Source organism: Lates calcarifer, linkage group LG1, assembly GCF_001640805.2.
Source record: "Lates calcarifer isolate ASB-BC8 linkage group LG1, TLL_Latcal_v3, whole genome shotgun sequence".
Lineage (NCBI taxonomy): Eukaryota > Metazoa > Chordata > Actinopteri > Centropomidae > Lates > Lates calcarifer.
In genome coordinates this window covers 14908094-14925546 of record NC_066833.1, presented here as the reverse complement: position 1 = coordinate 14925546, position 17453 = coordinate 14908094, and the positions used below count along the sequence as shown (strand labels likewise).

Genomic DNA, 17453 nt, shown 5'->3' with positions numbered 1-17453 from the left:
AACACTGAAAATGAAAAAGCAGCAGAAATAGTAATACATCAGCAGGTAATTGTAAAGCCTCCCTGACTCTGGCACTGAGGCTGCGGCATGGCAAGCCTCGGTGGTCTGCTCAGAAAAACACACACAAAGCTGAAATGGGAGCAGGCCGAACACTTATCTGCTCCTGATAGAGGTATTTTATTTGGTGTGAATCCATCTTGCCGGATCAGTTAAACAATTCTGAATCCCACTTATCAGAGGGTTCAGGAGAGTGTGAGGGGAGAATAGTGACAGGGAGATAGAAGTCAAATCAGAGAGCTTTAAGGAACAGAGAAACCTGTGCCTATTAATAAGCCATAGCTCCAAGGTTCTCAGGAATTGTTATCTTAGGCAACTGAGACTGATAAAGACAAAACACATCTCACCTTTAATCCCCCAGCTTTTCCTCTTCCATCAATCCTATCTCTATTGTCTTTCAGTCCCACACTCCATTTATTTCCCAGCCTTCCTTTGAGAGAGATCTATAATGCACAAATTTACCATTTTTATGTAAATCACTCAGCCAAAAACAGACACATAGAGATTCTTTCTCAAATTGCTTGGATGAGACCCCAACACAAGGAGCTTATCCTTGAATTCACCCTCAGACTGATGTTCCATTTTCATCCTCATGTATTTAGTCCAGCAGCCAGATCCCAACCAGCCAAAGCCGGAAGGCCAGCAGATGAGTCCCCTGGAAGGAGAGCCTCTTGGGGTGGTCACCAACTGGCCTCCATCCTTGCCAGCAGCCTTGCAGCGGTGGGGTACAACTCAGCCCAAGAGTCCTTGTCTGACGGCACTCGACAATGCTGGCAAGCCTGTCTACACACTCACCTATGGTAGGTGTCAACCTGTTTATGATTGGCCCAGAGTTAACAGTGGAGATGGAAAACAACATCAACTTTTGTCATCTATTCTTTGTGGTTTTCTGTGTACAAATGGTGTCTCTGCATACCTTGTTCTGTAATCTGCTGTTAGACTAAGCTATTTTGTGTTTGAATGTTTATTTGAGTCAGTCGTTGTTAAATCAAAGGAAATGTCTGACAATGTGTGTTCACCCCTGTAGGTAAACTGTGGACCCGCAGCCAGAAACTGGCCTATACTCTTCTCAACAAACTGAGCACCAGAAATGAGCCTTTGCTTATGCCCGGAGACAGAGTAAGTCCTGAGATAAAACTATGTATTCATGTTTCTTGTCTAAGATACTTGCTACACACCATGCCCTTTGTTTTCTCTTTCTTTACTTGTAACAGAAACTGCATATCATTTGATATATTGTGTCTGTGACACCCCATAGGTTGCACTGGTTTTCCCCAACAATGATCCAGTGATGTTCATGGTAGCCTTTTACGGCTGTCTCCTGGCAGAGCTGGTACCTGTGCCTATTGAAGTGCCGCTGACCAGAAAGGTAAGGGCAAAAACAAAATACTGTCTCCTGGGACTTTGATATTTCAGTGCTGATCACCACAGCCAGTGAAGAGCAGTAGTGACCCCTGCTGGACACTGACATTGATTAAATGATTGAAGCAGAGACAAGACAAGTCACGGTCTGATAGTTATGATTTACCAGTGTGGATATTCATGATTTATTCTTATATTCTAGAGTGGGATTTTTTTTGTCTCGAAGAACATCTTGTGTTTGGTAATTTGTTGGGGGACTATAACTGTGGCAGCATTATCTTTTAAATGTTCTAATTACAGAGTGTGGTAATGCCTTGCAGTTTCTAGCACATCCATCAGCTCAGACCTTACAAATTCATCCACATTAGTTACACAGGCTGAATATTAATGCCTGTTCTTGATTGCCCTCTATAAGCATGCTGTTGGCAGAGGCTGTGCTGTAATTAATGAGATTTCAGTGAGGTGAAATGATGTGTAATTCCAGTCAAAATATTAGATCACAGGCCAACTGTTCTCAGGAGTCAGACACTCATTCATGTGCCCCTCCAACTCACACTTTCTTTCTTTCTTTCTCTCTCTCTCTCTCTCTCTTTCTTTCTTTCTTTCTATCTTTCTATCTCTCCTTTCTATTTGTTCCCCTTTTACCTCTCTGTCTGTCTTCCATCTCCTCCCACTAAGTAACTCCCACAATTCTTTCCCTCTCTGCACAGTGCAGTTTGCTCAGCATGAATCTAGCTGTAAGCTAATTTGCACATCCAATCAAATATGAGTGAGTGTGTGTCAGATCTCGGGTTTCATTCCTGCTATGATTGGGCTTTGATGCTCAGCAGTAGAGTTTTTAATAGTGATTGGCCATCACTCTGTTTTCTCACCTGCTGCTGCTTTGATGTAAGATGCAGCCATAGTCTTTCTCTCGCTCCCTGTTACAATTCCCATGTTCCCTCAAAGCATGGCTTCTCAAAGCTTTTATCTTCTAAACTGTGTTGTTTTCAGTAGGTGATGGTTGTCTGACAGATAGTATTTGCCTAAGTTTGCCAGTATGAACTGTGGTTTTTCATTCTCTTTGGTCACCTAGGATGCAGGGAGTCAACAGATTGGCTTTCTGTTGGGCAGCTGCGGCGTCACGTTGGCACTGACCACCGACGCTTGTCAGAAAGGCCTGCCCAAAGCACAAACTGGGGAGGTAGCCACTTTCAAAGGTACAGCCTGTTTTATTTTCATTTTGACAGCCTGTCTGTGAAGTTTTGGTTGGTTTGCACTGGTTTCATGTCCCTGTCTCTGCAGGTTGGCCGCGGTTGCTGTGGTTTGTGACAGATGGAAAACATGTTGTGAAGCCTCCGAAAGACTGGCATCCTCCAATACGTGAAGCCAGTAATGACATAGCCTACATAGAGGTAAGTGTAATTTCATTGATGTTACCAAATAAAACAACGACAGATTTATTATATTTTCATTCATATTTTATGTATATTTCATATTATATAGTATCCTTCTTTTTCACATGTTCCATGTCCCAGGTTTTGGAATTAAACTGTTCAAATGTTTTTTCTTTGTCTCTTACATTCAGTACAAAACCAGCAAGGAAGGAAGCACCATGGGGATCACAGTGTCCCACTCAGCTATGCTGGCTCACTGTCACGCCCTCACACAGGCCTGTGGCTACACTGAAGGTGAGAGAAACTCTCTACATCAACTTTTCAAGTACTCAGAATTCATCATCTCCTGTTTTTCTCCATCATTTATTCATTCCTGACATGGATAAAAGCATCCAGCTGGTAGTGTTGGCATATGCTAAGGAGAGAGAGAGAGAGAGAGAGAGAGAGAGAGAAACAGCAGTGGTGATAAAAATGTGGGACTATGCAATTGTTTTTTTGTTTACACTATGATTGATAACACAGAGAACATTCATAGAAGACATCTATTTTATAATCTCTGAGATTATAGAATTTCCCCTTCCTGTTGCTCACACATCCAGTCAGAGTGTAATTACAGTCTAGTTGGATAAACGCAGCTGCTCAGTGTCTTATGTGTCTTCATGTCAAACCTGGGTCAGGTCTGCTTACAAAGAGAAAGAATGTAAGGCACCTCCTCTTCTCCAGTGTCCCAGTTTTTCTCTAAATAACTTCAAACTGCACCAGTAGTCCCTAGAGGCACCCCAGGTCTGTTTCTGAAAAGTTTTGTGCTTCACCTAAGCAAGCACTGCCACAGTCAGGGTGTATTACGAAAATTGTGGTTGTGTTAAAAGTAATAGGATGATGTGCGATTGTGCAAGTGAAGAAAAGGAATGTTGGATTAAATGTCTCAAACCCTTTTTGCCCCCTAACCTTGGCAAAATTCCCTTTCTGATTTGCAGCTGAGACCATAACCAACGTCCTGGACTTCAAGAGGGAGGCAGGATTATGGCATGGTGTTCTCACTGTGAGTGGTCTTAAACCCTCTGGTAAAGCTAATAGGATGGTTATAGAATTAGAAATAGAGATCTATGTTCAGTTTGCAGATAAAAAGTCTGATTTATCTGACTGACTTTTTCTCTATGAGGGCTTTATCAATATGTAAATGCATTCAAACTAATGAGGTCCTGATGGACAGAAACATCTTCTTTCATAACTCGAGAGTCTGACTCCTCTAAAAAAATATTATGTTTCTTCTTACACATAGTCAACCCAGTTTTTATTAACTGGTTTCAAACATGCTGTGGAATTTACTAGAGTTCATACATGCCCTGCTGTTACACATTTAAATTCCTAAATTGACACAGTAGTAGCACAGGCATGTTTATTTTGTACTCATAGCAGTAAGTGATAAAAGCTTGTCATGATGCGCAGTGTGTTTACAGTGATATCACGTAGTTGTAAGGCACCTCCGACATATTTTATCTGATGCTTGTCTGTTTTCATGGCAGAGTGTCATGAATAGGATGCACGTGATCAGCATTCCTTACTCCCTGATGAAAGTCAACCCCCTCTCCTGGATACAGAAGGTTCACACCTACAAAGGTAAGGGTAAATCCACCTTGGCATTTGTCACTGTTGAAACTGCCTGCAGCATCTCATCTCTTTGAAGAGGTATTTAGTACAGGATGAACCAACCTAATTTTATCTAAATTGTAGGCTAAACTCATTTGTTGATTTATTTATTATGAAAAATCATAGCATTTGGAAAATGCTACGGAGATAGCTTACCTAACATTTTGTTATCATTTTAAGTGTCTGTAAGCCTGTATAAGGTTAACCATGAGAGAGAGTCTGTTTCTGGTAACTATTTTGATTCTCACTGTACATTTGACAAGGGTGGATGGGTTAAAACAATAGTTTATTGCAATCATTGATTTCTAGCTCATTTGGATTAGTCCAGTGGAGGACAGGAGGCCTGCGGTATGAATAAAATTCAAATGCTGAGTCACTTGTTGGTAACTGAGTCAGACTGTGCTGCTATTTGTTTTCAGATATTACAGCCTATGATTGGCTGTCAAGCTGGATGACAGACGTGTTGATTGGACAAATCAATTGTCAGCCTGTCTCTTTGTCTTTGTGTCCCCCATACAGCACGGGTAGCAGTGGTGAAATCGAGGGACATGCACTGGTCTCTTTTGGCCCAGAGAGACCAGAGAGACATCAGCCTGAGCTCACTGCGCATGCTGATTGTAGCTGACGGAGCCAACCCATGTGAGCCCACCTAAAATAACCATATTAAACACAGATTATAATTGATTCACTTTGTTTGTGTTTGCTTGTATATCTGTTTGATTGGTATATGTGTGTTTGTGTTACCACAGGGTCCATATCCTCCTGCGATGCTTTCCTCAATGTGTTCCAGGCACGTGGACTGCGACCTGAGGTGATCTGTCCATGTGCCAGCTCTTCAGAAGCCATGACTGTCGCCATCCGCAGGTGAGCTGCCATTACTGCATCTTATTAGAACAAAGCAACCTGCCACCACTTTGCATTACTGTGCCGTTATATCACACTGCATTTGCAACATCAGCTGGATCCTGCAGGGAGAGGAAGGAGATTTGTGCCTCTTTATCACAGAGATGAACTGTTGGATTTTACAGCTTTCTGCTGATCACAGGGCTCCATTATGGAGGAGGATTATGATGACAGGCAGACTAAAAATACATGCTTCAAATAGAAAATCTGGCTCTGTTTTTAAAATAACAAATGCCTTTTGTTGTCAAGTATTTATGAGAGTCTAGAAATTTTGTATTGGAGCCATAGAGTCTGTATCTCAGATTAACATGGTCATCAATTCTACCATAATCGTATCACTATCTGTCTGCTTTTCAGGTGTCAATCACACTCTGATTAGGACAATGTACTTAAGTAGTAGATGACTGAGTCTGCTATATTAAAAAGAGATATATCATATGAACTAAGATAGAAATGGGATCATAACTATGTAAACTTTGATCCACAAATTAGAAACATTGTTTGCCATGAAAGGTGGAGGAAATGAAGAGGAATAAATGACAGTGTTGGTTTCTGACAACTGTGGATGTGTATGTAATAATGTGTTTGTCCTGCAGACCTCCAGAAATGGGTGTTCCCCCTCCAGGGAAGGCGGTGCTGTCTATGGGTGGGCTGAGCCACAGTGTGATCCGTGTGGACACGGAGGAGAAACTCTCCGTCCTCACAGTGCAGGATGTGGGACAGGTCATGCCTGGAGGTACAGTGCACTGTGCTGCTTATTAACATTTTGTTGCCTTTAATGACTAAAAAGCTAATGATAAAGATAAATGGTGAAAAACAGTATCTTTACAGCACAGAAAAAAATGGAAGATCTGATCAGATTTTGTAGGATCTGCCTCAAAAGACAAACCAAATTCCAGTTTCCCATTACTGTTAAATCCACAGTCCCCCTATGTGTTATGTGAAGGCAGGTACTATGTTAAAATGTTTAGAAATAATGCTTCAGCTCTCTTCTCTTACTCTGTTTACTGCATAATGCTGTTTATGATAGCACATCTAGTACTCAAGGGCTTCTTCTGTTATACTATTTTAAACCCAGCACTTCGTTTGGTGAAACTTTAATTAAACCATACATTATGGTAAGATATGAATTAGAACTTATAAAGTACTACAGGATAAGTTTAGTATGTTAAATAATATATCATTGTTCTGATGTTGAATTCTCCCGTCTCTGTCTCTCCAGCTCTGGTTTGTGTGGTGCGGGTGGAGGGGACACCTTATCTCTGTCAGACAGACGAGGTTGGAGAAATCTGCATGAGCTCAGGTAGCACTGGTGTAGCTTACTATGGCCTCCCAGGCATGACCAAGAACATCTTTGAGGTGAGTGTTTTATTTCTGTAACTGTTCAGATACGACAGAGGATGTATGTTGATCTCTCTAAATACTTTTTTTTCCGTACTTCATCCATGCATGGGTATTTCCTGTTTCAGACCATCCCAGTAACATCGTCGGGGGTTCCCATCAGTGACAGACCCTTCACCAGGACCTCACTGCTTGGTTTTGTGGGACCAGTAAGTTTCACCCCATTACTATGCAGCCTTTTAACAATCCTTTACTTAAATGTCTGTCTTGTGGCTCTAAAATAGCACATTTTAAACCTGTAAATCTCCCCAGCTTTCTAGTTGTGATATTTGTACTTTTGGCAGCACAAGCTTAAAAAAATACAACTGCTGCATCTTCATAATCCTTCAATTTCCAACATACCATTACCTCACATGTTAAGCTGTGCATGGTATGGATGCACACTGTGCTTTGGATTGGGTAAATAAATGTGCCCATCTAACCCAATCTATCTTTGTGTTTCCCACCAGGACAGCCTCGTGTTTGTTGTGGGGAAGATGGATGGACTGATGGTGGTCAGTGGGCGGAGACACAACGCTGATGACGTAGTTGCCACAGCACTGGCAGTGGAGCCCATGAAGTTTGTGTACAGGGGGAGGTAAAAGAAGGAGCCTGAGAACATTAAGAATTTTTAAACTCTGCTCTTCTCTACATTTCAGTCTTATCTATCCTGTCACACTCTCTACTGACAGCATAAAGGATGTCAGTGACTGAACAGCTTGATTGGATGAGTCGAGTGTGGCTGTAAGAGTGTTGTTTTATGTTGTGTGTTCCAGGATAGCAGTGTTTTCTGTGTCTGTGCTGCATGATGAGAGGATTGTTGTTGTGGCAGAACAGAGGCCAGATGCCTCTGAGGAAGACAGCTTCCAATGGATGAGCCGCGTCCTTCAGGTACAGACTCCTCTCTGTCTTTTTCACATATCGTCACATCAGTTTAGAGGATTATACCTGTGGTTTTGCATGTTTTATTTTTAGTAAGTGGAAATCAGGTATACTTAGCACCTGATTTACAGGTACACTTAACCCTAACCCTGGAGGGTATGAAATCAGTCAAGCCTTACTCATTATAAAAGTATTCATGGTTTGTAGTTAATCAGTCCCACTCAGAGCTGGAAAAAAAAAGTCAATCTTTTTTTCCTTGATTTGATTTATTTCTAAACTACATAAGCATATAGAAGTAATACATATAAAAACAAGAATAATTGCAGTTGAAAACATCCCCTAGTGTACTTACTGAAACTAAAATTGGGCTGCAAAAAGCACAGTTATTTGCACATTATTCATTTTTTGATATTGTCAAATTAAATTGATTTCAGTTTTACTTGACAGCTTTACTGATCTCCAGTTCTCCTCTGTTTCTGTGTCTGTTTCCAGGCCATAGACAGTATCCACCAGGTCGGGGTGTACTGCCTGGCTCTGGTGCCTGCCAACACACTTCCAAAGGCTCCCCTGGGTGGCATCCATATATCTGAGACCAAACAACGCTTCCTGGAGGGAGCATTGCACCCCTGCAACGTCCTTATGTGCCCTCACACTTGTGTCACCAACCTGCCCAAGCCAAGACAAAAACAGCCAGGTAGACCATTATATGTCCCAGCATGGATCAGGTTTACAAACAAATATAGCACAAATTTCCTCATTTTTATTGCTGTGTTTATTTTTATGTAATAATGCTGCTAACTACGCTGACATGTATGATGACATTGATGGTTTGGTTGTGCTGGACAGAAGTCGGTCCTGCTTCTATGATAGTGGGCAACTTGGTGGCAGGCAAGAGGATAGCACAAGCCTGTGGGAGGGACGTGGCACAACTAGAGGACAATGACCAGGCACGTAAGGTAGATAGTTGTCCTCATTTCACCCACTCATCACCTCCACATATACACTACAGACACAGGTAAGGATTCACCTGAGTGTAGGGAATCTGAACTACATAAAGCTGATGGAGACAATGTGGGTTTGATTTCCCGCTGTGGCAAAAGCTAAACCTGAATGAACACAGGTTTGTGTAAATCAGAATCCTCATATATCATGCATTACACTCATTACTGTTTTCAGCTTCACATATACTGTGTCCCATCATATCTGTCATTCATTTACAAACAATATAATTTGCCACCATACCCCATCAATTCTACACCATTTCTTTAATGAGTCATCATTGTCTCAGTCTGTCTGACTTTGCTGTGTGTAACCTTGATTCCTCTGTAATTAAACCTGTGTTTCTGTCTCTCTCCTATAGTTCCTTTACATACAGGATGTGCTACAGTGGAGAGCTCAGGCTACACCCGACCATTCTCTGTTCCTTGTTCTCAATGCTAAGGTAGTTTTTTGTTCACTATTTCTTTACCATGAATTGAATCAAGAGAGGTGATACAGATCAAATTAAATACATCACCAAATGGGAGAAAAGAGTTTGTAGTTGTGATGTTTTTTGCTAATACAGTTAATTTAATACCTGACAAATCAAGGTATTGTGGATTAATTAAACCTACAAATGATAAAGACTGCCCATCCATGAACTTATATTGTTATATCTGTTAGATAAATAGCTGTGTCTTATCTTTTGCTTTTCAGGGCACAGTGGCTAGCACAGCTTCCTGTCTGCAGCTGCACAAGCGAGCAGAGCGAGTGGCTGCAGCTTTGATGGGGCGCCTAAATACTGGAGACCATGTAGCACTTGTCTACCCGCCAGGTAAGAAGTGCTGCTGCTTTGTCCTTGTCCAGTTCTGTCTTCACTGTCCCTTCCTTCAGTTGTTGGTTAATCATAATCACACACCAACAGAGATCAGAGGCTTACGATTAAGTTCTTAATATTGTTGTCTTATTGTTTATTTTACTGTTACTCCATTGTTGAATAATGTCATCAGCTACAAGGTGTAAAATGTGAATCCCTGTTAAGTATAAATATTTATCTGCAGGAATTGACCTGATTGCCACCTTCTATGGCTGCCTGTACGCTGGCTGTGTGCCAGTCACTGTCAGACCCCCACACCCCCAGAACCTGGCCACCACCCTGCCCACCGTCAAGATGATTGTTGAGGTAACACACAGAGTCTGCTGACCTGCATTGAAAAGCCCATTTAATTCCTTGTTCCACAGTTAATATACAATCATCAAAGCTGGTGAATATATATACAATAAAATATATATAATTATATAAAGCTCTGCTCTGTGAGGGTTGCTTTTCTTTCTAACAGCAAATTGTGTAAACAGTTAAAGTAATATTGCATATGTAGTAATACTGCAGTATCTGTGTGTTAAAGGTCAGTAAGTCGGTGTGTATCCTGACCACCCAAGCAATAATGAAGCTGCTGAAATCCAAAGAGGCTGCTGCTGCTGTGGACATCAAAAGCTGGCCCATGGTGATGGACACAGGTAAATTCTGTAAACACATGTAAACACACCAAGGTCTTCAGTTTATGTTCTTGTGTAGGTATAGAAAGGGTGTGATCTTTGACTTGTGTGACTGCAGTTAAAAACTCTCCTCTCCCTCTGTTTGTTTTCCAGATGACCTCCCCAGGAAGAAGAGTCCCCAGATGTACAAGCCCCCAACCCCAGAGATGTTAGCTTACCTGGACTTCAGTGTGTCCACAACAGGCATCCTAGCGGGAGTCAAAGTATGTTGAAGGAGATGCACTGATCAATAGATGAACACACAGCTATCATGCTGGAATGTTACCTTCCTTTCTTTATCCCTGATAGCACAATGTTAATCGATCTTATTATTTTACCTTTCATTTTCAGGAGATAGGGATCATGAAAAAAATGATATAGTTACCATCATTACAGGCAAAATGCAAAACATAGTGTTTAGACTGGGGAAACCTCAGCACATTTAGTCTCCAGCTGGAGGTTGTCCAAAGACTGGTTTGTTGTACACACTGCTGAGGTGTGCATGTGTGAAACAATGGATCAAGAAAAGTTCAAAGTGTTATTTTAAAGTTGAATTTTACTCCAGGAATGATAACTTTTAATACATAATTCATGTCTGTTTGTCACATCATCTCCTCTAGATGTCTCACGCTGCCACCAGTGCCTTGTGTCGTTCCATCAAATTGCAGTGTGAACTCTACCCATCACGGCAGATCGCCATCTGTCTGGACCCTTACTGCGGCCTCGGCTTTGCTCTCTGGTGCCTGTGCAGGTAAACCAGCAACTCTTAACAAATGAGTGAAACCAAAAATAATATCTGAAGAGTTAAAAAGCCTGCGTTAGTGGCTCTGTGTTCCTACTCTGAATATCTGTTTCTGTTTCAGTGTGTACTCAGGCCACCAGTCGATCTTGGTTCCCCCTCTGGAACTGGAGAGCAACGCATCTCTCTGGCTTGCTGCAGTCAGCCAGTACAAAGTGCGAGTCACCTTCTGCTCATATTCAGTCATGGAGATGTGCACCAAGGGCCTGGGTTCACAGACAGAAGCACTGCGGGTCAGTTTGTCTCCTTAGCTGAATAATTGCATCACTGGGGAAGAAACCAACAGCGACCATTTCTTTTACAAAATTTAAGTGTTTTTCTTCACTCGCTTCTTTTCCCTGTGGTTCTGTTGCCACAATCCTGTGATTATCCAGACAAAACACTTCACTCCTCGCTATCTGTGAGCAGCACTTGAGATTGGGATTTTTTTACAAATCATGTCTGTTGTTTAATGAGTAGAGTCTGTCCAATAAAAAAGTCCTATTAATATGAAAATGAAGTCATTAAATTTCTTCAGTCAGCTCCTAGTTAACATGTAACTCCCACGATCATCGTTGCAAATTGAGAAAGAAATGACTGTTCTTATTACTGTTTTTATTTTTTGTTTATACAACTCTTCTTGTCTCCATCTCCAGCTGCGAAATGTGAACCTGTCTTGTGTGCGCACATGCATGGTGGTAGCAGAGGAGAGGCCACGCATAGCACTTACTCAGTCCTTCTCAAAGATCTTCAAGGACTTGGGGCTTTCACCACGCGCCGTCAGCACCACCTTTGGCTGCAGGGTGAATGTAGCGATCTGTTTGCAGGTAAGCAGCTGTTGAAGGACGAAGAGGAAGAGGAGGAGGAGGAGGATGGAGAGGTCCAGAGTCCATGATGAAATTTATGAGAAACACAGGATTGTGTATACAAATAATATAACAGAAGCAAGTTCACAGTTCACCTGGTAATGAGCCAGTAAAAAATACATAAAAAATGAAATTCATCAACTGATCTGAGGTAAAGGGAGAAAACATGGGAAGGTTCTTTTTCAGGTTAAAGGAATAAAGTATGAAATGTCACGTTTCATTTTGCTTTCTGTTTTAATTATTCAACTAACATACAATCTGATGTTACTATTGATATTGACTTTTAGTTTTGTCAGTTTTTGAGGTTCCACAGATATAAGATTTTTGAATGATGCACAGATCTGCTCCCCGGTGGCACTTTCCTCTTGTGGCCCTTCAGTGTTCTGTTTTATTTGTTTCTCCAATCCGTGGTGATTTTTGTGTGTATGCGTGAGTGTTTGTTGTGTATGTGTGCATGTCCACATATATAAATGCATATATCTTTATTTATCTGTCCTGCCCTGTCCCGTCAGCCCAACAGGTTAGGGAAACTGGCTGAGCAGGTACTGTGGGATGTGAGTGGCTGTTTTGCTCATTGGGCTGCCGCTGGGTCTGTGTGTGCGTGTGTGTCTGCGTCTGGGTGTTTATGTGTGTGTTTGTTGTTTATCTTGCATGATATTTGAACATGCTTAACCTTAATTCAGCGACTTTTTTTTTTCTTGGTTTTCTTTTTCTCTGACAAGCTTCGGCTTCATGCTATTACAATACATTATACCATGAGCTAGCAGCATGAACAGTGCTGTGATGCATTTATTTTGGGAAGATTTAATTGAAGAGTGCCATTTCATGTTTTTTTTGACAATCCCAATATTCTAATCTTCATTTCCAACAATTTAGCACGCCCAGTTTTTGTGTTAGTTATATCTGACAGAATAATTAATTATTCAGGTATTTATGAATTGAATATTCTCACGATTACCCTCTCTCCTTACACCAATAGTTTTTCAGTTACTTTACTTTTACTTTTTCTTCCTTCAAATTGTTAATTTTTTTTCACTTAAGAATCAAACTCCTCATTAACAAATACTACTACTACTAGTTTTGTCAACATGTGTGTGTCAACAGAAGTGATTGATGCACGTATATCTAGGCTAATCAGACTGTTGGCTTTGGTTTTATGGCAAAGACTAATCTCTGGATTGAGTCTCGTTTATGTTTTCCAAAAAAAAAGCTCTGTTGCTGAAACCTCTGCTTGGCTTGATGTACCGCCCCCGGCTCATCAATCAGGCCGCTCTGTGTTTGGCTTTGACCTCACAGACGACCATACAGCGACTCATTGCTATCTTGTGCTCTGGCTATCCACTGGCAGAGGAGCGATGGAAAATATAATGTGTTGTGACCAAGGCTTATAGCAGTAATGATGACAATTCCCAAAGCAGAAAGAATCAATATCAGTCAACCAGAATTAGCACATGAGAAATGGTTCAATTAGCATTCAGCTGCGTGGCAGAGTTATGGACATTTAATCAAAACAAATGATGCTGAGTTAGAAGTTTTCTGACATTTGTTTGCCTTTTTTGTTACATAAGATAAACATTTGAAGGAAATAAACTATGGTTCTTTTATAATTTCTTGTAATAAGTGGCACTGTAGTTTTTCCCACATTTCTCACACTTGTATGAAAACAAACTGGGAGCAGTAGAGCAGGTGAATTTAACCCTGCAGGTACTCACAGTGTCTGTGGCTACATGGTTGAGTTTTGCCAAATCCCTAACTATTGTAGCCTGGCTGGTTGGCTTCTGGCTGCCCCCTGCTTTGTCAACAGCTGTATCATAAGCAGCTTCCACCCCCCCTCCACTCAGGCAACATACAGCATTTATTAATGTCAGGGTAGTATGAGTTACATAATTGACTCGTATCATGTTTGGTTTTCTCCAGGGTACAGCTGGACCAGACCCCACCACTGTTTATGTGGACATGAGAGCTCTACGACACGATAGGTGGGCGAAGACCCCATTGCAGCATTATCACCATTTGAGTTTTCTTTGACATAAGAAGTTGACATGTGCAGACAGTCTAACACATCGTGCAGTTATAATGCTAGTAGATCATTTCCTAGCCTATGAAGTAATTGTTGCCATTGTTGTTCATCTCCATTTTGATTATCTTCCTTTAAATTTTCTTATGAATTTAGACGTTTACATCAACTAAAAAGCTTTGTCCACTCTTTTTTTTTAAAAATATGTAATGAAAGTGAAGATATGATATCCTTTTATTTGCATCTTCCTCAGGGTTCGCCTTGTTGAGAGAGGGTCACCACACAGTTTGCCACTGATGGAGTCTGGCAAGGTACGGCGTCATGTAAACATGCTCTTAAAATACCATCAACAACTGTGACTTAATGCTGCAAAAGGATTGCTTATCTCTTCTGTAAATCTGACAAATGGTTGCCTGCTGCTGTAGATCCTTCCAGGAGTGAAAGTGATCATTGCAAATACAGAGACTAAAGGACCCTTGGGAGACTCTCATCTAGGAGAGGTAAGTCATGACGTAAACTTGTTTCACCTACAGTTGTTGTATTTATATGGACTTGAGTAATCAGGTTATGGTCAGCTTTCTGCAGTGACCTGTTGTCTTTCATTTAAATGAGAAATACAGTTTTCGTAGTTAAGGTAGGAGATTAACATTAAAACCAGTCACTGCCATTAAATCTTGATGAACAGAAACAACAGTTGAGGTCATCTGTAATGAAGACCACTCAATACATTAATTCTCTTTACTGTAATATATAGACTCACTGGCCATTTAATTTCATCACCTGCAAAATCTAATGTAATCCAATACAACTGATCTGCCATACCATAACATCAACTTTTATTATGTCTATAATATTCTGTTTTATTTGACACTATGTTAATAGATCTGGGTGAGCAGTCCTCACAATGCCACAGGTTACTACACAGTCTATGGGGAGGAGGCACTGCATGCAGACCACTTCAACACCAAGCTCAGCTTTGGCGACACTCAGACTGTCTGGGCGAGGACGGGATACCTGGGCTTCCTGCGGCGCACTGAGCTGACTGATGCCAGTGGAGGTGAGAACCATCAGTGCTCGCTATACTATATATATATATATATATAGTCACTGCATGACTTATAGCACACTTTGATTTTGAGATATTTTCTACCTCTTCATTTTCTCTCTGACATCACTTCAAATCGTGATTACTTTAACTCATTAGATTTATACTGACAAGTCTGTGACTGTGTGTGTATATGCTTCAGAGCGCCATGACGCCCTCTATGTAGTGGGCTCTCTTGATGAGACTCTGGAGCTGAGGGGAATGAGGTATCACCCAATTGACATTGAGACTTCTGTTATCCGTTCTCATAAGAGCATAGCTGAATGGTAAGAAATTTACATCAGTTATACATCACTACTATCACCTTTATGTCCTCTGACTTATTATGTCCTCTGACTATGTGTAACATTTCCTTCCGTTTCTTCTTGTGATTTGTCTTTCCTTCCACCACCTCCTCTGTCCAGTGCGGTGTTCACTTGGACCAACCTCCTTGTGGTGGTTGTGGAGCTGGAGGGATCTGAGCAGGAGGCTCTGGACCTGGTGGCCCTGGTCACCAACGTTGTCCTGGAGGAGCACTACCTCATCGTAGGGGTGGTGGTGGTGGTTGACCCCGGCGTCATCCCCATCAACTCTAGAGGGGAGAAGCAACGCATGCACCTCAGAGATGGATTCCTGGCCGACCAGCTGGACCCCATATACGTAGCTTACAACATGTGAAGGCCCTGCTGCAGGAGGGTCACCCCTTCTTGTGGCTTATCACACTATAGGAGACGGCAGGACAATACATACGGAGCTTCTAACAGTCGTGGGCCCCGTGTTGTTGTGGCTTCTGTTGAAAGAGAGTGAGCTGCCCTCTTCTTTTAGGTCACAGAGGGGAAGTACAATATAAAAGAAATGTGGATACAGATAATTTAAAACAAAATGGGAGAGAAATTCCAACAGATATATGACTGACATAAACCTCATGTCTGTTTCTTCCTGTGATTTTTTGCCTCAACAGATACTGTTTTAAAGGGCATTTTGATTTTGTTAAAGTCAGTTTTGTATGTTTGACAGAACTTCTGACTCCTTAAACCCAGGATATCTGATAGCAGTACAGCAGGTGGTTAAAGTTTAATACTACACTGTGCCATTAACATAATTTACTTTGTCAGTCTCCAAAAGGATGAATGTTAGATCTGTTTGCCATACACTTGTGCCATAGAACAGGACTGACGCCAGTACCCTAGACTTGTTTCAAACAAGCTCTAACATGTTTTATGTGCCACCACAGGTCACATGCTTGTCGTAGAAAAATTATACTCCACAAGCATTGTGATTACATCTGTGGAGGGCACCAGTTCAGATAATGTTATTGCATTGACAAAGAAGCACACAGCAGTGGTGTTGGAGAAGGGGCAGTTAGTGTTATTTGTTGCTCATTCCAGCAGTAGTGCTTTAGTTTGTAGTGTCAGTAACAAAAGGCTTAGAAATAATGTGATTTGACTAAATCTTGTTCTTTTGTAAATCTAAAATGTGTAATATAGTTATTGCTTTATCTGAACAAAATGCAATATCAGTGATGTGAAAGATGTCGCTTTGAATGACTGCAGACATAAGAACCTGTCATTCAAAGTCATGAGATAGTGAGGAGTATAATCGTTGCTTACTATTAGCAGCGTGTCAAATGATATGAATTAAGCCTTAAGTGTTTCTTCAGACACCTGTTCCTGACCCAGCTCCTGTTTAACTTAATTTTGTGAAGTTTATCAGCTGTTGGATAGGAAAGGAATATGCAGAAGGGGGTTAGTAGAGTAAATCCTGCTATTATTGCACCCAAAGTCTTTCATCTTTTTGGCTAAGGTGAATAAACTTGGTCCTAACATCAGCCATTACAAACACACACCTACTCCTTAAGTATTTTTTTATAATGTCTGTCCTTGTTGTCAGTTTTGTTGAATGTGTGTTTTATAGCAAAAGACTGGAAGAAGTTGTAGTCGGTGTGGGTTTGATGCAGAATGTCATTGCCTCATTTCAAGTTACAAGGTTGAATGAGAGTTGAAAAATGTTGTGAGCTGCATGTCATGTATGAGTCAAGCATCTAATATGCTCGTGACATCATAGCATCCCATCTTATTACTTTGTAAAGATTCACTTCACTGTATGTTGCTTCTTTTTTCTATGTGCGCATCCCTTCAGAAACAGGTTCCAGCCTGCTGTAAGTATGTACAGGTTTTGTGTAAATTATTCATAGATGGAGTTGACAGGAAGTATAACAAAAAAAAAAAAGACTGAATCTGATATGTATGTAAACTTCTCTCTCACCAACAAAAATTATTTGAAATGGATTCTCATGTTTGGACATGGAGAAGAGACACAAAAAGCCTCGTAAATGTTTTTATAGTGTGAAAGAACTGGCCACTTCCCGGATGAGACAAAGCACACTTAGAGCACAAGGAGAAGACAGTTATGCTCTGGTGACTGCTGAGATGTCACGTCCTCCAGAGCAAACTTTTGTTGTTGACATATGGAAAGATACATTTGTCTGATATATGGTTAGTTGTCATTATTTTCATAACATGATTTCTTAATGAATAAAAAAGTGCTTTTAACTTGAAATGTCTGAAGTAGCAACTGAGCATCC

At 41.1% G+C, this 17453-nt stretch overlaps 1 protein-coding gene across 14 annotated transcripts in view; it reads left to right on the top strand.

Annotated features, from left to right (window-relative positions):
- The window catches only part of dip2a (disco-interacting protein 2 homolog A), a 75487-nt gene extending 58059 nt beyond the window's left edge, over positions 1-17428 (top strand). For 4 of the 14 annotated variants that reach the window (XM_051070647.1, XM_018671924.2, XM_051070645.1 and 1 more), the window contains 32 exons: positions 660-857; positions 1085-1176; positions 1316-1426; positions 2495-2618; positions 2704-2813; positions 2987-3089; positions 3773-3837; positions 4322-4415; positions 4965-5084; positions 5195-5309; positions 5945-6084; positions 6571-6707; positions 6818-6898; positions 7199-7326; positions 7505-7619; positions 8103-8304; positions 8457-8566; positions 8971-9051; positions 9306-9423; positions 9650-9771; positions 9995-10106; positions 10239-10348; positions 10745-10875; positions 10988-11156; positions 11559-11729; positions 12281-12310; positions 13686-13747; positions 14039-14096; positions 14211-14285; positions 14668-14842; positions 15033-15156; positions 15295-17428. In XM_051070647.1, the coding sequence (XP_050926604.1) occupies positions 660-857; positions 1085-1176; positions 1316-1426; positions 2495-2618; positions 2704-2813; positions 2987-3089; positions 3773-3837; positions 4322-4415; positions 4965-5084; positions 5195-5309; positions 5945-6084; positions 6571-6707; positions 6818-6898; positions 7199-7326; positions 7505-7619; positions 8103-8304; positions 8457-8566; positions 8971-9051; positions 9306-9423; positions 9650-9771; positions 9995-10106; positions 10239-10348; positions 10745-10875; positions 10988-11156; positions 11559-11729; positions 12281-12310; positions 13686-13747; positions 14039-14096; positions 14211-14285; positions 14668-14842; positions 15033-15156; positions 15295-15547 (3836 nt within the window). In that variant the 3' untranslated portion in view covers positions 15548-17428. Of the gene's footprint in view, positions 1-659; positions 858-1084; positions 1177-1315; positions 1427-2494; positions 2619-2703; positions 2814-2986; positions 3090-3772; positions 3838-4321; positions 4416-4964; positions 5085-5194; positions 5310-5944; positions 6085-6570; positions 6708-6817; positions 6899-7198; positions 7331-7504; positions 7620-8102; positions 8305-8456; positions 8567-8970; positions 9052-9305; positions 9424-9649; positions 9772-9994; positions 10107-10238; positions 10349-10744; positions 10876-10987; positions 11157-11558; positions 11730-12280; positions 12311-13685; positions 13748-14038; positions 14097-14210; positions 14286-14667; positions 14843-15032; positions 15157-15294 lie in introns of those variants that run through there. The other 10 variants (XM_051070634.1, XM_051070623.1, XM_018671933.2 and 7 more) reach the window with 7 other exon arrangements.
- Positions 17429-17453: the final 25 nt, after the last annotated feature.